The sequence below is a fragment of the Carassius carassius genome, chromosome 40, assembly GCF_963082965.1.
Source record: "Carassius carassius chromosome 40, fCarCar2.1, whole genome shotgun sequence".
In the NCBI taxonomy this organism is placed as follows: Eukaryota; Metazoa; Chordata; class Actinopteri; order Cypriniformes; family Cyprinidae; genus Carassius; species Carassius carassius.
Genome location: NC_081794.1, coordinates 20,131,227 through 20,154,606, shown reverse-complemented (window position 1 = coordinate 20,154,606; position 23,380 = coordinate 20,131,227). Strand labels below are relative to the sequence as shown.

The 23,380-nt window shown below is 37.4% G+C and overlaps 1 protein-coding gene across 31 annotated transcripts in view; it reads right to left on the bottom strand.

The window, feature by feature from the left end:
• Window positions 1-5,985: 5,985 nt before the first annotated feature.
• Window positions 5,986-23,380, bottom strand: part of LOC132122327 (actin-binding LIM protein 1-like) — a 68,241-nt gene continuing 50,846 nt past the window's right edge. For 2 of the 31 annotated variants that reach the window (XM_059532444.1, XM_059532434.1), the window contains 20 exons: window positions 18,183-18,270; window positions 17,876-17,934; window positions 17,438-17,560; window positions 16,989-17,033; window positions 15,605-15,682; window positions 15,020-15,178; window positions 13,298-13,342; window positions 12,714-12,752; window positions 11,661-11,696; window positions 11,181-11,310; window positions 10,877-10,963; window positions 10,532-10,546; window positions 9,334-9,426; window positions 8,982-9,029; window positions 7,944-8,090; window positions 7,411-7,496; window positions 6,997-7,120; window positions 6,858-6,907; window positions 6,477-6,537; window positions 5,986-6,377 (listed from right to left, as the gene is read on the bottom strand). In XM_059532444.1, the coding sequence (XP_059388427.1) occupies window positions 6,358-6,377; window positions 6,477-6,537; window positions 6,858-6,907; window positions 6,997-7,120; window positions 7,411-7,496; window positions 7,944-8,090; window positions 8,982-9,029; window positions 9,334-9,426; window positions 10,532-10,546; window positions 10,877-10,963; window positions 11,181-11,310; window positions 11,661-11,696; window positions 12,714-12,752; window positions 13,298-13,342; window positions 15,020-15,178; window positions 15,605-15,682; window positions 16,989-17,033; window positions 17,438-17,560; window positions 17,876-17,934; window positions 18,183-18,270 (1,533 nt within the window). In that variant the 3' untranslated portion in view covers window positions 5,986-6,357. Of the gene's footprint in view, window positions 6,378-6,476; window positions 6,538-6,857; window positions 6,908-6,996; window positions 7,121-7,410; window positions 7,497-7,943; window positions 8,091-8,981; window positions 9,030-9,333; window positions 9,427-10,531; window positions 10,547-10,876; window positions 10,964-11,180; window positions 11,311-11,660; window positions 11,697-12,713; window positions 12,753-13,297; window positions 13,343-15,019; window positions 15,179-15,604; window positions 15,683-16,988; window positions 17,034-17,437; window positions 17,561-17,875; window positions 17,935-18,182; window positions 18,271-21,928; window positions 22,501-23,380 lie in introns of those variants that run through there. The other 29 variants (XM_059532451.1, XM_059532450.1, XM_059532466.1 and 26 more) reach the window with 28 other exon arrangements.

Sequence of the window (23,380 nt, the reverse complement as noted above, 5' to 3'; positions counted from 1 at the left end):
CCAGTCAGTATTCAGACTCAGCTGATCCTGTGGCTTTAGAGGTGGATGTGTGAATGAAAAATCTCTGTGAGACGTGTGTGGGAAGGGGGCCTGACAGAGGGTGGTCTGCTTCCCAAACGTTTGTTTGTAGAGGAAAAAATGAGGGCAATCGTGTTGTTCAAGCTCATGGAGCATAAAAAGAACAATGGGAATATGCTTTTGAACAGATTTCAAGATTCAAGTTCAAAGGCTAACAGGTATCACATTTTTAAAGAATCTGGAATACCGCTCAGATGCTTGAAAGGGATGCATTGTGGGAACATTGTTTGGAGGTTGTGTATCAGCTGGATGGTGTGGGTTCAGACACTGGCAGATCCTCCTGATTGCTACTAGTTTAAGCACAAAGAACATTCCACAGCTGTGAGTCAGAGAGCAGGGGTCACTGATTCGGCCCCATCCCAGCACTGGGGCCTTTTGATTCAAGGACATTTCCCATGTTACACACATAGACATACACTCACAAAACACCATTAAAGTCTTTGTACACAAAGAAGTGCTCAGATGGTGCCAAGTACATCAGTCATGGCAACGGGGCGATGAGATGCTATCCATCACTGAGCACAATAACTTACCGCCAGGCGGATAAAAGGATAGAAGATGGAATACCTGGTCTGAAAGCTTCATATTCTTGTTCTTCTGAAGTTCTGCCCTACTGTGCTGTCTTGCAGACTGTAGACAGTAACCCACCTTGACAAGTCGGTGTAGCTTTTCACTCAGTCAGGGAAAGCAAGGCACCTGATCAAACTCAGTTCTGAGCCCCCATGGATCTTCGAGAGGAGAGCATTATGTCATGAAATAATTCCTTTATTCTGCCACTCCCAAACTGAGGTTCAGGTTCAGTCTAGTTTAAACAAGAAAAAAAACAGGTTTTTGGTGTGAGAATGATCTGTTGAGAACATTCAGGGTGGCACGTATTGAGGCAAAGCCCCTTATTACTGCCATATATTCATCAGATTGAGCTCAGGAAATACTGACAGGGCTTGTGGGGTCTGAAATTCAAGACTAGCGTATAACTGCCCTAAATGTTCAGTGGATACAGCAGTGAGACAGCCTGTTTGCACAGGGTCTTGTATTTCTCCAATTTGATAAGCTTATTTTATTACTATTATTAATTATTATATGTGGGCGCAAGACAAATGTGAAATGTTATTTTGGACCTAGCTTCTAAGAGGATAATTTGCATTAAATAAGCTACTAGCGGACATAGGTAGATACCTTGGAAACATTTGTTGAACATCCGGTATGATTGGATGAGATAGAAGCATCAGGATTTGATTAGGGTATAAATGCTGAGTCAACATATCTCTCATGGTCACACCAATCTGTATGCCTGTTGACTTTTCTTACAGGAAAATAAATCTTCAAAAGACTTTTTGTCTCATGTCTTTATTGAAGAAAAGAAAAAAAATTGCCACTATAATTTATAAAATTAAACAAATCAATAAATACATATTGTAAATATGTAAAAACTATTGATATGTACTGTAACAATGAGTGTTTAAAACAATTCAAAAAAATATTTAATTTTATTATTTACAGTATTAAAAATTAAACAAATCAATATATTACGTTTGCCATACTATTATACTGTACAAATTTGTTTTTAATAATATATTGATAATAATTATAAATTATAGACATTAAAAAATCAATACAAATTATAGTAATAAACAAAACAGCAAAACTATTGTACTGCAAAAATTATTTTAAACATAATTATTGTAAAGTTTTTTTAAACAATTGTAATATTTAATAATGATATTTTTGTTATTATAATACATCCAATAATGGGCTATTCTATATAATGGGTTGTAAAATACAAATAAACCACATCCCTGACTCATTTCATTCATGCATATCTTCTTGTACTGATGTGTCTGTCACAGTCTGTCAAACATGGATAAAGGTGTCTTCTTGTTCCTACTGTGCAGGAGGATGCCAGTGGTGTGGGTGACCAGAAACACCAATAAACATTCATTCTCTTGCTCAAATACCTCTACAATTCAGAGTGGAATCATTGTAGAGTAACACAGTGCCAAGGCTTGTTTTGAATTCGACTGACTCTGGAGCCTGGGAGCCTGGGAGTGTTTTGGGAAACAGGTCATACCACCGGGTGAATTTATCAGGCAGCAGATAACATGAAGGAAAGCACCCAGGGATTTTCAAGTGACTCAGCAGGCGGACCTCACACTTGTAATGGCCCCCTTATGGCACAGGGGCTTGTATTTCATGTAAAGTGCACCACACAGTAATAATACGTCAGACAATATGATCTGAAGCAGAGTTTTATTACTCAGCAGAGCTTATACACCATTTTCATCAAATCTTTTCCCTCAAAAAAGACAGAAAAGGGTGAAGTACACAGTAGGGGTATCAAAACCAACTCTTCATTCTGTTTTAAAGTGACATACAGGTCTGTTACAGGTCTGGTTCTAGTAATCACACTCATTATAGTCATACGTTTTGTGATACTATAAAAGCACAATGCTGTTATATGTCCTAGTTCTCTGTCATTAACCCTGTTAGTAACACAGGAAACTGCTGGGAATAATAGCCAGCGGCGGCCCATGATACATCTGCAAGCCGAGACAGTGTCTATGGGAACAGCATTATTCGGCAGCAATATAAATGAACGACAGAGATATGGCCCTGATATCGAGTCTACACCTGGAACAAATGCTATGGCTACAGCTCCGACGATCCCACGTCAACACAGTGGCAGTATTGAAACACCTCTGATGCTGATAACACACGGGGCAACTTTTGTGGAGCAATGTTGCTTGTGCACGTTCCCTTTGAGAATGGGGCACAAATTTCTATCTGGATAATTTAGATTGGTCATGTGTTTCACCTGGTTGCCCATTGACGGCAACATTGTCCAGAGTTGCCCAGTGTATCACCAGCCTGAGGCAGTCATTTCAAAGGCTTTTCTTGCTTTATTCAAATTAAAACGCTGTTTAATATTGCAGAAAAACAGAAGTCACAATAAACAGATTGTCTGATTCAGAGGAAGCTGTTTCAGAGAAGGCCGATGTCTGTTATCGTGCCATGTCTGACCTCTAGTGGCGACATTTAATAATCATTTTTTACAAATAATTGAAGTTTAATTTTCGAAACAATAATAATAATCACCACCGCCTCTTCTGGCAATCAGACTATTGGATTTTGGATAAAGAACTTATCTATTTCATGTGCTGTTTTTGGCTTTGGTTATGGTGAACATGCTTGCTACTTATTTTTTTTTAGGTTTGAGACGAGGCAGCAGAGTGCTGGTGGGACAGGACGCAGATTTCAGTTTCTAATGCCTTCCAGAAGCTTTGCTCTGCAGGTGGAGGATCTTCAGTAGCTCTCACTTCCCGCTTTTAACGCACTTCAAAGATCTCGTTAGGTCCGCAGCAGCAGGGGGCCCCAAGGATCCCTACAACTCCACCACCTAACGGCCTGTTTAGGGAGATCCCTGCTGACAGCCCCCGGGTCCCCATCTAAAAAATTACAGTCCTGTTTTACAAGAAGGCCAGGAGGGAGGAGGATAAATCTCTCTTGTCCTGGAGGCTGGTTTAATGAGCGCAGGCACAACGTCAGCTCCTCTCGCTCATGTGTTTGCATCTGGGTCACCGCATTTTGTTCCTATTCAAACACTCACTCACTCATTTAAAGATAAAGATATCTAGATTTGGGAAAATAAAAAGTGGTCTTCTTGAAGCAAAATAAAACTTTTTTTTTGTGCATGTAATTGGATGCAAAAAAAGGGGGGAAAAATAGGAAAATTGCTCAAATACATCATATGAGTGACTGATAAATTAAAACATGCACAATCAGCTATTTAGAAGAGCTTGGCTTTCTTCTTCATGTCGTTGCGCTTCCAAAGAGGAAGTCTGTCAAACTCATGGATCTCCATCCCAAAAATATCAAAGAATGTCTCGGGAGCCAAGTGCCGCTGTACATAAATAAGGAGAGAGAAGAATTATTAATAAATCATCAGACATGTGATCAGGTAAGAGCAAAAATGAACTTTTTCCTCCATTTGATATGACTACAACAACAACAGCAATTATTATTATTTTATTAAATACATATGTTCACTGTACGATAGTATATTGAAGTAATACATTTATTAGTACATTTTTTATTATTCGTTTATTAGTTAATTTGTGCCTAGTATTATTGCAACAGTAATTTTAATGTTAATTATATATATTTTTTTAAATGTAAATAATTATAATAATAAATGTTATGTAAATAATATATTTTTTAATTTAATACGTATGTGAGTATTTAATAAAACTGTTTTTCTTTTATTATTATATTTTACAGAACAAAAATTGCATTTTGAACGTATTTTAAAACGCAGTCATTTTCTTCCCTCGGATTTACGCAAATCACAGGGTGAATAAATGCACATCCCTGTGTAATTTTCTTTCATTCACTTTCCCTTCAGTGAGTCTAATTACCTCCAGTCTCGTCCTGTCCACATCCTTCGGGAGTTTAGTACGCCCTCTGTTGGTGACAGTGAGCATTTCATATGGGTACACCTTTACAAAAGGAGGGATTGTGTTGTTATGGAGAATGCAATGCGAGGCATTTGCCAAACACAATGAATTGCTGAAAGCAAATGGACAAGGGAATAATGCACGGACATTACATTCTAACACAGTACACAAACATCAACTCTTGCCAAAATACAAGACTACGCTCGGTGCAAGTGAGAGAGTGAGTGAGTATGCAGGAAGCATGCAGAGGAACAAACAGTAGGTGAGCCTTGTGTGTGAGAGAGTGTGAGCATGTACTGTTTTCCCAAAGCAGAAAGTCTGTGTTTCTCAATATAGGAGAAAAGTGCAGGTTAGAAGTAATATAGGCCTAATGCATTAAGTGCAATATAGATATAGTTAGCAACATATAATAAACTGTTGGTGTGGTTTAGCATGGAGAAGAACAAATCCTGGTTCCTGACTGTACCATATTCATTTGTATGGGGGAAAATAAATGAAATTCTCATAAAAATAAAATAAATAAAATAAAATGTTCTGTATTAATTACTGTTAATATCAGATAAAATCTTATGACCTAAATTAAATTGGTGTAGATTCATACAGTCAGTCAGTGTCTTATTAGTGCATATTATTTGTAATACAAGTAATCTTTGGTGCAGATTTTATATGGAATTACTTAGTCGTCTTTTATATTTCTAGTCTCCTTTTTGCTTCTGATATTCAATTGGCTAAAAAATGTTATATATATTATATATATTATATATATATATATAAACTCTATAAATCTATATATTTTTCCCCTGAATTGAAAGGGTAACTATGGTCACAGACATTTGTTTTCCCCTACAGCTGGCCTGGGCGTTTTTGCCAACTGTATCTACAGATCTACACGAAGGAATCACAGTGCTGTTAATGCTAACACTTCTACAAACAGTTACAATTCTACAATCATGCCAGTTATTGTTATTACACTGCTGGGAAAGCCTATTAAGTTAATCTATTTAATGTAGCCAATAACTATTAGCCAGGGCCAACTCATGAATTTAAGTTCAGCCCTAGAGAATCAGGCTACTGGGTAACTAAAGCAACCACTTTCACAAAATATTCCCATATGTTACCATGATGACGCCTCTTTAACGAGAACCAGGAGTTCGAAATGATTGAATGATCTCGAAACTATGCACTGCTAAAACAGAGTATGTCATGTGCTGACATCATTTCATAGCACAAGAAGATATACAAGTTATGCTAGTCTTGCTCTTCCCACTGACTGTAAGATTAGCCAAAATTTCAGTCCTGACTGAATAATCTTGGTTTTGGAAGGGGGGTTGATTATTTATTGGACACAGAGGAGTATTTAGAGACAGTAGAGAGAAGAGAAACATCATTTTTTAAAATATATTGGGATACTTGCTTTATATTCCAACATATTAGGCATAGACATTCCCCTGTCCATTCTTGTAATTGAATCTTGGGCATCTTGGGTGGGCTATAGAACAGAACACATACACATGATGCAGATGATATGAAAAGAAAGCAGAAACTGTTTTCAAGAATTCAGAACCTTGGGAAATAGTCTGGATCTAATTCCTAACAGCTATTGCTCTGTAGCAAGTTCTCGGAGGGAAGTGGATCCAGCCACTATACATGTGATGTGTTCTCATGGGTGGGGGATTTTTTCAGCATATCAAACCCTTGACTGTGCTCTTGTCTTTCCCCATGGCTCAAACTCAGACACAAGCATAGCAATGAAGGCATGAGTGCAATTCCGGTTACATGTAGCATGATTTGATTTCCATATGTGCACATGCTCCGTAAATACTGCGGGTCAGTCACATACCTTGAAATCTGTGTAAATCAGAAAGAGACACATTCCCAAATGTTATTATATTATCAAAGAGAGTTTTCGGTTATTAGCAATTGTACTGCAATTGTATTGCAATTTACCTCTTTGTCCTCCACACACATCCCCATAACTGTTATACTGAGAGAGTTCTGTAGACTGGGGCTGGAAGCATAGACAAAAAAGAAATTAATTAAAGATGCACTTTAGTTTAGTAGTTATACTGGCCTAATTTATTCCACACGCTCAAGAAGTCTCACCAAGATTGCATTTATTGCAATCAAAAACTGTTTTCAACATCGATAATAAGAAATGTTTCTTGAGCACCAAATCGGCATATTAGAATGATTTCTGAAGGATCATGTGACACTGAAGACTGGAGTAATGGCTGCTGACAATTCAGCTATGCATCACAGGAATAAAGATACAGATTTGCATGCATTTATTAAATATAGGTAAAAAACAGATGAATGGCTGAGACTTACCCGATGGAGGCCATTCCGTCCATATCCAGGCAGAGATGATGTTTTGGATTCTATAACAGAGGACAGAATACTTTTGTGTACTAATGCCAGAATAAAGCTACAATTGTTGTGGTTGCTTTAAAAGTATGTGGCATTATACCTGTGATACAGTTAGCATACTGGGAGTCAAAGCGCTGGGCGGCCACACTTCGTATGTATCTCTCTCTGTTCATCTCCTTTTCCATCTCCTCTTTCAGAATGAGCTTCCCAAGTCCAGACTGGATCTGCAGTTAAACACAAGCATGTGAGTACTAAAAGTAAAAACACATAGAGATGAATGCATTCCACTTTAGCATGTTTATTAGTCTGGATTTATTAGCCTTATTCACTAAGCAAATATGCAAATTAGGTATGTTTGTATAATTATTTTACTTATTTTGTTAATAAAACAATGCAGAAAGGGCATGTAAATAACCGCAATGCAGCACAGTTTGGCACATATATGCATTTAAATGGCTGCTTTGACTAAAACAAATGCCACAAGCAATGTATAAACTTTTAATACACGCTTGACCTTGCTGAGATGTTCCTCCTGAAGTTGTCTGCGTTTCACTTGCTCTTCCTCTTCTTCGTCGCGTGACCGACTCCTCCCATCTGAGCCTGCCCATCCATGACCAAAAAAGTATTAATATTATAAAATATAAAAATATTTAGATGACTGCAACATTGTCATGTCATTGTACCCCTTGGAGACCTGCAACGGAACCTAAGAGTTCATGTGTACAGTACATATGGAAAACAATGACAATGAGTTAAATAATATAAAAACAAATCATACAAAATAAAAACATGATCGGATTGAGTGGCGAAATGATTTTTGATTGTAAATGTCTTTGATTTATTAGCATTGGCAAATCTATGTCCCTGTAAATTGATCTATCCTAAAGTTTCATCAGATTTACTGCCACTTCAACTCTATGACCAGTCAGATGGGAACATCAGGCCTAATTTACCACCAGCAATCCAAGAGTTCTCAATCCACAGACATCGTTTGATTTCAAAGATGGCTTCCATTTGTTTTGGTTACTGCCAGCAGCAGGAGCGTACCTAGAGCAGCAAGGGATGGAGGACACGGCCAGTAGTCGGTCTCGATCTTTGGGGTTTCGTCTGGCCGGGGGGCGTGAGCAGCGGGGAACTTGGATGATTTGATGATGTCATCAGCGGACTTGCTTTGGGCTGCCAGTGCAGCTGAATCTGAATTGGTATTTTGAGGGGAACTTGACTATCAGTGATGGACTATCATAGGCTGGCAATAAGTGTAGTGCAGGCCATTCAGTTCAAAGCATTTCAGGATTTTTATGTGTAAAACAATCAGTTAAATAAAGCATAATGCAATTGATCAGTTTTTAATTTGTTGCTTTCTTTGGAGCGAAACACCAGTATTTAGAGACAACATCAAAAGCTTTGAATGTCAATGACCTGTACTGCATGTAGTATAAAGTGGACAGAGCACACATGCTACTGAAAAGGTATAGATTTTTATAATATTAAGCAAGCAGAAAATTTTGATATATGAACTATATTTTGAAACCGGTAAACACAACTGTTTAAGGGGTGCCATTCAATTTATTGAAACTAGCCAGATGTGTAGATTTACAGAGTATGCGAGATAGAGACCAAAGCAGAGTCATCTGAGTTGTCCTTGAATTTGTTATGGGATCTTGCAGGCTATAACTTCATGCAATTAGAATGCAGAATCAAGAATCAAAGTTTTACAGTGATTAGTAAAGAAGTAAGAAGTAAGGATTTTAGTTTAGTTTAGTTTAGATTTTAGTGAGGAAACGATTAAAGAAATTGAAAGAGTCTCAAAGATGAGAAGTTTATGATGTGAAATGGTACTTACATGTGAACACAGGATGTGATTATAGCATCATAATCACAAATTAATGGATGGATGGAATCAATACACATAAACAAACATATAAATATAAATAATTGTCAGAAATCATGCTTGCCCACAAACCATAATGACAGGCACCAAAAAAACTTTTTTTGGCTTGTAAGATAGATAGATAGATAGATAGATAGATAGATAGATAGATAGATAGATAGATAGAATGAGCTTAAAATCTTAAGCAACCATACCATGCTGTTTGTAGATTGGTGGTTTTCTATACATGTTAATGCCTTGGTCTGTGAATTAGAAAATAAAGATCTAGTTTTAACAACACTTTTTTTTAATACCACCTAAGTTACAAATCGTATCAGCTATGATCATGATTTCGGGAAATGCGATGCACATACAGGATGACCAAAATTTCTGAATTATTTGTGGCAGTACATGTACTCAGCATAAGAGGTAAACAAAATCTACCATCAAAACAATGAATAAGAAATGCATTATGGAGGGGATTGAAATGAAAGAATGGAGGGAGAGAGACAGAGCAGAAAAACTCTCTAGGGAAGAAAAACAGGGAGATGATGCTCCGGCTCCTACCTGGGACGTGGAAATGTTTAGGGGTCAGAGAGAGGGTCGGGGTGGCCGGCCGAGAGGATAGGGGAGAACTCCGGCCACTGGATGGCTCAGGGCCTCCAAACAAGAAGAGCAGAATAAGCGGGAGAAAGAAAAGAACATAAAAAGGAAGAAAGAATAAAAGAAGGAAAGAAAGAGAGAATAATGCCGGAATAAATCTTCACTGACGGGAAGATGGACGAACAGAAAAGGGCTTCAACAGAGAGGTGACAGAGAGACGGAGTGGACTGTGTGGGTCGCCCCCCACAAAGAGAACAAGTGTTGGAGGTTAGATTGGAAAAAGGACGTACAGATTGGAAAAAGAGGAATGCCTCAGGAAAGCAGCATGCAAATACTTCAGTGTCATGAACAACCACAATAAAAGATAAATGTAAAATTTACATTTTGCCTGTGAGGAAACAAATGTAAGCATGCAACATGTACATGTTCCAAAACTAGTGGGCTGCCTACAGCATTTCAAGACATCACATGCACTCCCCTGCTGTTACAAAAGGTAAGCATGTTGTCTCCTAAAATACTCTGTTTGGAAATATTGCATACACCCCTAATGGAAAGACCAATCCCACAATGCACTAAAAAGACCTTCATTAATCCACAAAGGTATGTTTTATGCTAATTTAAATATTAAATAACAACAACAATAATTATTATTATTTATTGTGTTATTTTAATTTTGAGTTAATAATTATTATTAAAAGTAGTATTTATTTGTTGTATAAAATGGATAATTTTTTAATTTTGTTTTTCATTTTGAAAACATCTCTTTACAGTTTTATGATATTTAATCATATCCCCCAAGTATATCCCCCAAATTATAATAGCAATTATATAATAATTATATAATGCAAATAATAATAATAATACAAATATTATTAGAATTATTTGGGGGAGATGCTTGATTTTCAAAAATTATATAAAAGACAAATATATGATACTCAGAATGGTTATGCAGCGTTTTAAAATACAAGTAAGGCAAGGCAGCTCACTATGTTTTGGAACAGAGTTATTACTGTAGTATGAGAGTATTAGTAATGTCACAGTGACTTGAAAGTAACTTGTTGGTTAATTAACTGTCGTATATACAGAACCAGCATGCTTTTGAACTGCCACAGGCACCATTGCTCTACACTGAGTCAACAACAGCCATGAAGCCAAGACATACCTATGCAGAAAGAATCTGTGGAGAGGACAGAGGGACATTACACACATGAGCATGTGATTAGTAAACTGTGCATTAGCAACTTGCATTAGATGTGCTTCAGTTGGATTTGCAGATCAAACGCAGCCCTTGACCTCATAAGAGTGCCATTCAAGCATTTCAGCTCCAGAACTTGTGAATTTCTCAAACAGAGCTGCCAAAAGCACAGCTTTACAAACTTAAAAGTCACAGTCAAGACATTTCAGCAGGCCTGAATCAGAGGAACGGGGTGGATTTACATCTACTGAACGATACTGACACTGAGAATGAGGTGAAGAGGTCGGGCAACAGGGAGTGGAGAGGCCTTACCTTTGTTATGGGGGAGGAAGTGATGTCGGAAAGGGGAGGTAGGGCGCGTGTCGCTGGAGCGCAAAGAGGAGCAGAGCTTCAGCATTCCTGCCGGCCGCTCAGAGAAGAGGAAGAGGAACAGAGGAGGAGGATGAAGGAAAAAAGAGGATGGAAGGAGCACATGTGAGCAGAGGAGGAAGGTTACAAGCTCAGGAGGAAACGGAAAGCAAGAAAAGGCAACGTGAAAGCAACCAAAATCTCACTCATCCATACACTCCAGTGGAATCCTATGGTGGGAGGATTTGGATCATTTAATTTGACTCACCTGGTCTGTGGAAGTGCTGGGGCGACTTAGACAGAGGTGGTATGTAGTTATGGCGGTGGTAGACTGGAGAGCCGATGGAGCCCTGACTGGTGGATCTCTGCATGATGCGCTCCCTCATGTCATAACAACCCTATCACACACATGCACACATTACATAACATACGGGAAGGTGCAAAACACATTCACATTAATAAATGCATTAAAGGGACAGTCCTCCCAAAATGTTGGTGACCAAACAGTCTCTATTTATATTTTATACCAACTTATGGAACTCTACTGAAACTGTTTGGTTACCAACATTCATCAAAATCAATCAATAAGTAATACAATCTTTGTATTCCACAGAAGAAAGAATGAGGTTGGCTAAATCATGACAGTATTTTCATTTTTGGGAGGACTATCCTTTCAAGACATGGTTTAATGGACATGTACAATTGGCTCTATAGCAATAATAGTTAAGCATTATAAACAGCCTCTGACCTCAGCGGATGGGGTGGGAGACAGTGTCCTTGGAGACTGAAACAGAACAGGAATAAAAAAGCTCTATGTAAGTATAAATCAGAATCTACTAAAAGGTAGACAGGAGACTGAATGCAAAAGAGCTGGTTAGAACAGCAAATATTAAGATTAGGAAAGGGAAGTTAAATCATGCCACAGATATGCTTTTAAGTTCCAGGATTGTGTGGCTATGTATATGAGGAAAGTTGTTTGATGAGTAAATATCACAAAAAAATTTATGATAAAAGTACAAAATAAGATTTTTAAAAATGTTTCTAGGGGAAAAAAAAGTTTGCATTTATTTGACCAAAAGTACAATAAAAACTAACATCGATTTTTTTTTAATTTTATTTAAAAATACAATTTAAAATCACCATATTCTATTTAAATAGATTTATCCCGTGATGCAATGCTGAATTTTCAGCAGCCATTACTCTAGTCTTTAATGTCACATGATCCTTCAGAAATCATTCTAAAATGCTGATTGAGTGCTGAAGTACAGAAACATTTCATATTACTAGTGCTTTAAAAAGTTTCATATTTTTTTGGAAGCTGTGATCCTTTTTTTCAGGATTCTTTGATGAATAGAAAGTTTAAAAAGACAGAATTTATTTGAAATAGATTTTTTAGTAGCAATGTAAAAGCCTGCAATTTTTGATCAATTAATGCATCCTTTTTGTATAAAAGAATTACAAACCCTTTTGAATTTTTCTGACCCCAAACTTTTAAATATAATAAAATTATTAAATAAATACAAAACAATCCAAAAAATCTAAAGCTTAGATTTGTGTGTGTATTTGTGATATTCACTCAGCTGTAGCTGGGACAAAGACAGACAGACAGACATTACAAACATTACAAATACACACACCAGCATGACACTTTTGTGTATTTTCCATTAATTAAACAGAGGACTTCTTCCAGTGCTGAAGAGTCAGCTGAAGCTCAATGCCATCTTCATGATGTGCACATTTAAGAGAGAAAACTGTGGCCTCAGCAGTGGCAGAGTTCAGAGGGAGGTCACTGACAACTTACTGTTTCTGCGGACAGTGAGGAGGGGTCTTGTGGCAGGGTCTGGGAATGTGGACACAGAATATTTAAAATCACTAAAAATAACATTATGTTATGCGTCATGGAAACAGCTGTGTTTTCTGTGACCCATCATGCACTGGATGATGTTTTAAATGAAAAGTTTATGTAGTGAAGGTGAAAGAGGAATTGCAAAAAAGCGCTTGCAGTGTTCGTTTTAAATGTTAGATGCTGTCTATGTTAAAGATGTCAGCTGTTTTCTGGTTCCGTATGAATCTACACTATTGCCATGACACATTTAGAAGTTTTAAGATTCTTCAGTTTTCCACTGGGTTCTTGAGTAGACACTTAAAGTTACTGTCATTAGCAAACTAATATAAAGTACTTAGAGTGGCTATTCAGATGAGAGTTCAGATAGCAGCCAATGAGATGAGAGAAACTAGGTTTAAGAGGCATTAGGTGTTCATGCTTTTTTGATTAGGTAAGGTTTTGTAAATGAATATGTTAGCTGTGTTCTTATTAGTTTGGGTGGGGATCCACAAACTAATTGGTTATGTCAGCAGCCTTATAACTATCCTGCTTACACTTACTGTGGCTCTGCCTCTGGAAGGGCTGCCACCTGAGGCTTTGACCGGCTGTAGGGGAGGAAAAGGGTCTGGTTACTCGATGAACTTGTCGGTGACTCCATAATATGGTATGCATTAAAGGAATATTCTTGTTCATTTTCAACTTGATTAGGATGGACAATAATTTTGTTAACTGTGACACACTTACAATAAGTCTATTTGGTTACTACTCTCTTTCAAAAGTATAACTTCAACTTTTGACATAAAACTGGTGCGATAAAATCACTTACTGACCATCTCTGTGCAGTTATATCTTCTATAACATCATAAACTAATAGCTAAAAAAGTAAACCCTGTATCTTTTTGCTTAATCTGTATTTTGGTCTTGTTTTCCAACTGAAATATATATACATCATTCAAATAAAATTCGATTAGTATTTATTTTTGTATAAAAAAATACAATAAAAATTATCATGCTATTGTTCAGCAGGGATGCATTATATTAATCAAATGTGCCAGTAATTACTTTATTACAAAACTATTCAGATTTCAAATAAATGCTTTTCTTTTTTATTGTAAATTTGAAATTTTATTTCTATATGTTGGTAATGCATAACCAAAATATCCTACACCTAAAAAGTAGTCCCTCCTGGTGATTTAGACAACTTTACCCCCCCCCCCCAAAAAAAAATATTCCAAGTACAATAAGTGCAAACAAAAAATGTTAGTTTTGCATTTCTACTTATAACCTCCCGACCAATTCCCTGATAGGCTTCAATTGTAAGTGTGTAATTGTAAAAAATACATTTTCTGTCTGTTTTAACACAGTCAAAAACAAGTCTAAATTATTGCCTTTGACCATCAACAACAGATGCACATGAAAAAACCCGTGAATATTCCTTTAACATGCATCTCCATCACTGCAGATTGTTCGAGATTTTGATTATGGTCACCAGGTGGCGCTGTGACACTGCTGTCTCTACACAGAGAAGGCGCACAGGCATTTTCAGGTACAGCAGAACAATGTTTAATAGACAAAGGGAACCAAAGAGCAGTCACAGAAAATAAAAAAACACATCTCTTATACATTCTTTTCATGCATAGACATACAGTTAACATGATGACAGGAATACATGCAATGTACGTGATCACATACAGAGAAATGAGCGCACTTGCTCACATCTGCTCTGTCTGCGGCCTGAGAGCCTCAACCAATATTGTTTTTTTGGAACACAAATGGGATCATGGGGTCAGAGAGCTATTATGGTTACTGTGAAAGAGTACGGATCTGGGGATGGGATGGTATTATCACAAAGAAGGAGCAGTGGCAGGGTTGGGTCTGTTATATGGGGATAGTCTGGTAGCTACTAGGTGGCCAAAGTGGCCAAAACTCCTGTGTTGGTTTGGAAATGGAGACTAGACCAGTGGTTCTTAACCAGGGGGCCGGGGCCCGGTTGGGAACCACTAAACTAGACTGTCCAGATCTCCAAATTGACATACAAGGATGTTTAATGTATAGAGTATGGCTGTTCACATATTGTCTGATTTGAGGTAAAAGAGCTAAAGTTTGCTTTTTATGAAAACCACACCTATCCAAAAGACATGAGAATAAATACAAACATAAGCATAAATCTGCAACATCATAACGCCTACACAGCCATACAGTGGCTATATATATCATATTAGGTCATAATAGCACATCGTTTGTTTATTAGAAAGACACAAAAATTTTACAATTCGGGTTACCTCTCCAGGGCTGTGCCTTCCGTGTCTTTCCAGGGTGGAGGAGGTGGAATGGAGAGACTCATAGGATATCATGTCTGGACGCTCTATATCATAAATGGCCTTGACTCTGGGGATGGCTGCTAGGTCCTTGTAATCAATAATCTCATTATCTACTTTTGCCTGGAGGAAGGAGAGGATGAGGGACACATAGGTGGAGAAACACAAGGAGAAAAGGTGTTGATGAGGAAGAGGTCAGGGAACAGGTCAAAGGTCATCCACATCACATCCGACCAAAGCTACAGCTATCACAAAGCTCATGAACGTACACTAATTTGGAAAGATGACCGATTGTTTTTGGAAGCATGCTTATGAGAAAAGCTACAGGGCTAAACATTTGTTTAACAGTGTTTTTGTATATGAAATGATGCTACAGATATCAAATAGAAGGCAAAGAGCGGAGAGAAGTTGAAGCAAACTCCTGTGCTTTTCCTGCATGTTTTTGTACATTGACCCTGGAGTGTACCAGCATCAGAATCCGTTGTGGACCGAGTGGTAAGATCTGACAGACTCGGGAAACGATTGGGGGCGCCGATGTGTGGGACTCACATAAATGGTATGACCTGGAGATCCAGGGATGCTCGAGCCAGGTCTCGAACAGATACTCTCAGACGATGACCTCGTGGGCTGCGGGAGAACGAGATGTTGTGTTAGCAATAAGATGAAAAAAATGCAAAAACATATTTCTAAACAAACTCATAGATGCCAGGGGGAGGGTTAAGGGGGAAGCTGAGCTAAAAATGAACGTTTTGTAAACTGTTACTTGTTCTCATGTCATTCCAAATCTATATGACTTTTGCTTTTCAAAGGAACAGGAAAGGAGAAGGTTTAAAGAATGCTCTTTTTCATAAAACGGAATTGTATGGAAACTGGGCCTTTCAAGCTACAAACAAAGACAATAGATGCATCATAAAGTAAATCACGCACTTCATTCATGTCTTCCAAAGCCATACAACAGGCTTTTACTATTACTGAAATTTAATCTGTTATTTGAATGTATTAATGTTTTTGGATGTTTAATTGCATGATAATTGCAATTATAGTTTAAATGTACTTTTGAATATTAAGTTAATCTGTATATGTAATTTCAGAATTACTTCTAATTTCCTACATAGTTTCTTGCATCTTTAAAAAATACTTCTGAATTGTTACACATCGCTAAACTCATATCATTACGTCACGTATTTATATATATTACTTATTGCAAATTAGTGATGATGAATTTGCAATTTAGTACATTGACTTTAAATGTACGTAATATTGAGAGTACCTTTTAAAGCCAGATAAAATATTATTAAAACGAAATGATTTAAAAATGTACTTTAAAGTAAAACTTTTAGGATGTGAAGTACAATACACATGCATGTTCAGTCTAACTAAAAACGTTTTTACATAAGGGAAGTCATACAGGTTTTAAAGACATGTGGATGAACGACGAGAGTAAATGATGACAAAATTATAATTTTTGGGTGAAGGAGGCATATTCTTAGGCTTTCATTCAGCACAAATTAGAAAGCCACAGCTCATATTGCCTCATACTCCAATGCAAGCCTTCCCAAGATGCATTCTCTTTCATATCATACAATACGCAGCCAGTGCAGCCAATACCTTAAATATGACTCTTGGTCAAACGTCACCAAAACACCCAAATTGCACAACTTTAAGAGGAATATTCTGTATGAGAGGCCATTTCTGTTAGAGATGGTTCTACATGAAGAGCCAAAGAGCCATCATTCCTGTAATGGTGAATGGAGTGCTGGAAGGGCTTGAGCCACATGCCTGCAGCGGTGAAAAGCGTAATGGTTCACACACAGGCTGTTATGAGGAAATTGGCGAAGGGGGAAAGCCCTCTGCTGCTGGGTGACTGCAAAGGCAGGAGCCACAAAACACACTCTGGGTTCCTCAATCTGCTGCCAGAAGCAGAATACAGTACCTGCCTTTCTGATTGGTGCAGAGATGTTACTGAGGGTGGAAGGGGCTGTGAAGGAAAAGGCATCACAAGGATATGACATCACACTCAACAAAACACTCAAATCATCCACCTTAGTCAGCGGCCATCTAACTCAAGCACTACATCCATAGTCAGCTACTCGCAGCCTTGCTTGCTATCTTATGCATGCAGGCAGATCCTGATTTTGTGGGACAATAGGTAATTTTTTTGTGAAATTAGAAACATTTCTATGGGGAGTATGACCTAACTTGCAGGAGGAGAGAGCAAGCATATTCAGTCTTGCTGTGGGGGATGTAAGTTAACTAATATGAAGCTAAAAACAACACACAGCAGCTCAGTCTTGCTTCAAAGTAAAGCAGGACTCTTTGAGAAAGTCGAGTTAGCCGGAAGCATTGCAGTTTGGAGGGAGTGCAGAGCAGAAGACTGCAAACCTCACGACTGCCCAGGGGACGCTGGCCCAGCCGAGAGCCACCTGGGCCCCGGCTCTGAATCTGAGACTGGGGGTAAAAGATATCAAACGGACTGGGTTTTCCTTTAGGATGTTGCCAAGCTGCCTAAGGAGGAGAATCACAACAGAATGGACAACATACTCACTGACAAACACACACACACACACACACACTCATTCTCCTTTCAGCTAGAGCACCTGAGACCTCATTTTAACTTTGGAGCCACTGAGGGAGGTTTTAAAAAGCGCTTTAAAGAATGTGAGCATTTTAAACATCTCCCAAGGTTTTGTAGACTGTTGTTTCTGGGAATACTATGAGGGAGGAGCATAGCTAAGTTTTTATTTTTAAACAGAGAGACAGGGCTGATTAATAACTTGACTTACTGGCTGACAGTAATTGTATAGATCGATAGATACTCACTCTGTACTTCTCTTCCACTCTACTGTTGTTCTTACAGTCTGGATGCCATACTGTAGAACCTGAGAGAGAGAGAAAGAGAGAGAGAAATTCAGATCAAATATGGGTGGGTATATCAGAATTCTTTTACCACATGGTTTATACCAAACTTTTTTCAATAACTAATACTTTTTATTTTATTTTATTATTTTATCCCATTTATATATTTATATGTCAACTAGTGAGATTCATTAGTTTCAGCCTTATTGTGGAAAGTAAGAGCAATGCTTCAATCCTCTATACTAAAGGTCTAACTAAAATGTTTGCTCACCCTGTAAGTACATCTCCTCTCCCTCCGTGAACATTTGATTGCATCGGCTGCATCGTGCACAGCTTGGATGGTAGTGCTTATCTCCTGCCTGTCGGGGGCAGAGGTCAACATTCAGAGGTCAACATGATTCATAAGAAACACAAGAAAAAAACACTCTAGAGAGACACTGGACAAAATAATATAATGACACTGGACAAAACATACTGAAATTCCTTAAGTGTTGAAGTTTTTGGGAGACAGACCAGGTGTCCTGTCACTTCATTGCACTTCACTTCTTTTAAAAAAAGCCTCTTTCTCTCCTCTTTCCTTCATTCTTTGTATTTTCACTTCATAATCATGAACGAACCTCTGTTAAGATCAGCAGAGTCACTTTTTGCAAAGCACACTATCCTGTTTTACTTTACCCCACCACACACACACAAACACACACACACAAAATTCAGCTTTGCCATTGAAGAAATTAATTTATTACAAATATATTAAAATATAAAATATTTCACAATACTCCTATTTTTAAACAAATAAATGCAGCCTTGGTGAGCATAAGATACTTTTTATCAAAAACATCTTACTGACTGTAAACTTTTGAATGTTAGTGTAGCATACCAGTCAAAGCTAAAGCTAAATGTACATTCCATATAATATTTATATGGTTGTGTATGTATGTCTCATCACTTTAGGTCATGTAGCCCACAGCTGTAAGTCATCTGCAGTACTGTTTCATCATTCTGCTGCTTTCGGTTCGCTCTGGGAATACTGATGAGCCCTGCAGTCCTGACATCTCTCTCTCCTTCAAAACCTTTTCCTTGAGGCAACACTTTGTGTTACTTCCCCTTTTCTTCTTTTTGATTTGTACCCTTTATCTGTTCATTTCTCTCTTCTTCTGTATTGTTTTTGTTACTTCTTAAAAGTGTAGTTCACCCCCCCCCCCCCCACCAAAAAAAAAAGAAAATTCTGTCATTGTTTACTGTACTGAACCTCATATTATTCCAAACCTGTATGACTTTCTTCTTTGGAACACAAAACAAATCATAAAAGTAGCCCATCTGAAATGAACTACAAAAGTCATAGTAACTACTGACACCCAAGTATTTTAAATATATAACAAATTAAAACTTTGTCTTTTCATCATGCAATGTTATTAACTTGCTGCAGAAAAACTGGAATAAAGCACTACTTTCGTAATATTTGTACAGTGCATTTTGGAGCTCAACAAAGAGTAGTCAGAATATTCTTTAAAATATCCCCTTCTGTGTTTAATGGAAATCAGCTATATTATTTACATGTACCAAACGATGGAAATACAGATAATAAAACAACTCACTAAATAATATTTCAACCATGTTACTGAAGCTATGGTAAGATTTTTTAAAATATATTTCTGGGAAATATAAATCTAACAATAACTACTATTTTTTTTTAACTATTTTATTTTACTCAGAAAGATTTGGAATGATTTAATTGTTCCAAAAAAAAAAAAAAAGAAAAGAAGAGGGATTTGCTCTTTTTCTCCTTTTTCTCATACATTCACAGGAGCTATACCGCACAAGGAAACCTAAAGCTTTGTTTATCTCTCTTGTTTCTCATACAGGCACACAATTCAATAGTTTTTGTTGTTGTTCCTCTATCAGCTGGAGCTCTGAGTGTTGAGAAGGGAGTTGCCCATTTGGCTCCTCTGCAGGGGAAACATCCCATGGTTCTCTGCTGTTTCGAACTATGAGGCAATGCAGCTGAAACGCATGATTTCACACAGATGTGACCCCTCGGCTGCCGGGCCTCGTCGCCATGGCAACAAGGCCATGTAACAGTTTTCCAGTAAACAAACCAGAGTGACAACATGTTCTACCTCTCTGTGTAGCACTCTGTTTGAGACAGACGGCTAGCAGCCGTTTCCTATTGCATCACAAGAAGCCAACACAGAAAACATAGAGCAGTGGACTCTGAATAAAGGGGCCAAGAACAGTCCAGGCCTCTGCTTCAGCCCAGATGAAGGGGTGTGGACAGAAGACAGAGAGCCAGAGAGAGAGCGAGGGAGACCGACCGGGATGAGGAGAAAACAGCAAGCGGGAATGACGACTGGGAAACAAAAAAGAGATAGAAAAAACAGAAAGTACTTGGATAGATGACTATTATGTTAGATGCTGCTGGTTCTATGCACATGATATTACATTTCTGAATTACGAGAGCCATTACTCAGAAATAATGTTGTATCAACAATGTTGAAAACAATTTTGCTGCTTATTATTTTTGTAGAAAATGTACTACATTTATTTCAAGATTATTTGTTGAGTCGAAAGAACAACATTTATTTGAAATAGATATGCCTTTACTGTCACTTTTGATGAATTTATTGCATCTTTGCTGAAACAATTGGTCACAATTTATTTTAAGGTTCAATTCTCACTTTTAACAAACTGTTAAATGACTTTTGCCTCAACAAACTCATAATTTGCTTCTTATTAATACTTAGTAAGGCAGTTGATAATTTTAGGTTTTAAGGATGTGGAATATGGTCAGGTAGAATAAATGCTTTATAAGCACCAATAAACAACCATTGTGTTAATAACAGGCATGCTAATAGGCAATTAGTTAATAGTGAGAATTGGTCCCTAAACTAAAGATTTACCAAACATTTTTTTTTACTGACCCCAAACTTTTGAATGTTTGAAAGTCTGCTCTCAAATAGTCATAAAATTCTTCTGAAGCCAAATTATGTGAGCTATGCCATCCATATTAATTTTATAGCTCTGTAGTCTTACTCTATCAGCTATTTTCTCATTTGCATTCTTCAAGAATAAATTTAGAGGGGAATATGTAAGATAAAGTAACTGATTTTAACGCAACTCCAATAGGCCTTGTGACCTTTAAAAGAACAACCTGGGGCAATTTCCCTCCGGGTGTCTGGTATATTCTGGATATGCATGTGTGTGTGGTGAGATAATGCAGGGCCAGCTGGTGCGGCAGACTTGTTATTTCTAGATAGCCTCATTAGACACTTATTGGAGAGGTTTAATGACACTTAATTGCAGTTAAATAACTTATCCACGGTTGACATATAGAAGCTGACAGCCCAGAGTAATCAAGCTTATTCAGAACAAAATAGCATGTGTCAGCATCTGTACCCAACATAAATGTTAAATAGCACACAGAAAACAAACTGCTAACTGCAAAGTCTTAATTGTAGGCCTAACCAAACCTACGAGTTCCACAGCAATGTTTATGAGCATTATTCATCCCTCATCAAATCTAAATGGCCTCCTTGGCATGGACGCAATGCCATCTGCAGACTGGCGGCATCTGTTGCTCTCAACATTACATTGAGATTCTACACATATCTGCTTGGATTTATATAGACAGAGAGCTGGTTTTGATCTTCTGCGCTCACACATGCATAAGATTCCAGAACACTTCCTTTCCACCATCTGTGGCTGCACAGATCCCCATAAACACAGCTAGTCTACTGGAGTGTATAAGTGCAAACAGACTGTGTATGAGAAAGCACTGATGAGAACCGGTAACTAATAGACTGTTGACAGGTCAGCTTAATCAGGATGACAAAGCTTGACCATGAGCACCCAAACAGCAAAGAAAAAGCTCTTAAGTATGTTGATAAACACCATCCGCATGCTTATATTACAAGTTGCTCCTAAAACTGACCAGAACACACATTGTGACATAACTGCAAACATTTTTGTCTAAAAAACAAAAAGAGAAACCAGCTCTATTGAAACTATTAGAGACTTTACCTCTGGCAGGCTGCTCGTGTGGCACCCCAGCCCTGCGACTTTGCAGTTAAATCACTTTTGTCACTTGCACTCTCTTGTTCGAGAGAACTCCTATATTCCCCTTCAGTCCCACACGTTTTCCCCTTTGAATTTTTTGAGATTTTTCCTAAATTCCCCCCTCTCTATCTCACCGTTTTCCCACCCTATCAGAGGGGCCTGGCCTCAAAGGGGCCGTCCCGTGCACAATAGCTAGGCGGGACCTTGGAATCCACACAACGGCGCTGCTTTGCTCTTTTCCCATTGGACTGGTGTCAGTTCTAAAATGTTTGATAAATGGAGCAATGATGTAAGTTCAGCCATGTTGTTTGATGATGAGATATGTGTGTGTGTGGACATGGGTCAGACTTACGATTCCACTCATTTAGGGGATCCAGATGTTTAGTGGGAGCTGACACATACTGACATGACTATAAAACACTGAAAATCCACAAGAGACCATCTTTAACATCTGTAAGCAGGAAAACTCACAATTGAGATCTCAGGGATATCTCAAATGTGTCTTCTAGAAACCCAATGCGACTGAATTGAGAGCAAATTACTGTAGGTCTCCTGCTTCTCAGATTTTTCTTCTGAAAAGATAGATTCACCAGAAGAAAACTCAGGATAAGATATTTTGTTGCTAACAAAAGTCATTTTTCAATTCAAGTGATGATTTCATTCTGAACTCATAGGTTTCTCATCAAATTACTTCCTATATTAATGTGATGGCATGTGTTGATGTGTATATTATTGTATAGTAACAATTGGTGTCATTTTTATTTCTCTTAATAACTGTTCATTTAACTGTTGATTATATACATGATACAGTAAATGCAAAATTAAACTTTACCTACTTTGAAAAAACACACTATACCATTAAAAAGTTTGGGGTTGGTAAAAACAGTTATATTATCAAATATTTTTTAAAATTTTAGTACAGTTTTTTACTTTTATATATTTCAAAATGTCATTTCTTTCTATGATAGCAAAGCTAAATTTTCAGCAGCCATTGCTCAAGTCTTCAGTGTCACAAGATCCTTCAGAAATGATTTTAATATGCTTATTTGGTACTCAGGAAACATTTCTTATTATTATCAATGTTAATAACAGATGCTGCTTAAAATTATTGTGGAAAACATGATAAAAAAAATAAATAAAATAAAAATAAAATCAGGATTCTTTGATTAAATGAAATAATAAATAATAAAACAGCATTTATGTAAAACAGAAATCTTTTGTATCATTATAAAACATCAATATTTCAGTATCAGTTGAGTGTGTTTTTGCTTAATAAACATATGTATAAAAAAACAGACTTCTTGAAAAGTTTAAGGACCCCAAATCTCTTAATGGCAGTGTATATAGCATAAATTAATTATATTGCATTGCAATTTTTAATATTACTATATTTTAAAAAAGTTATTAAAAATATAT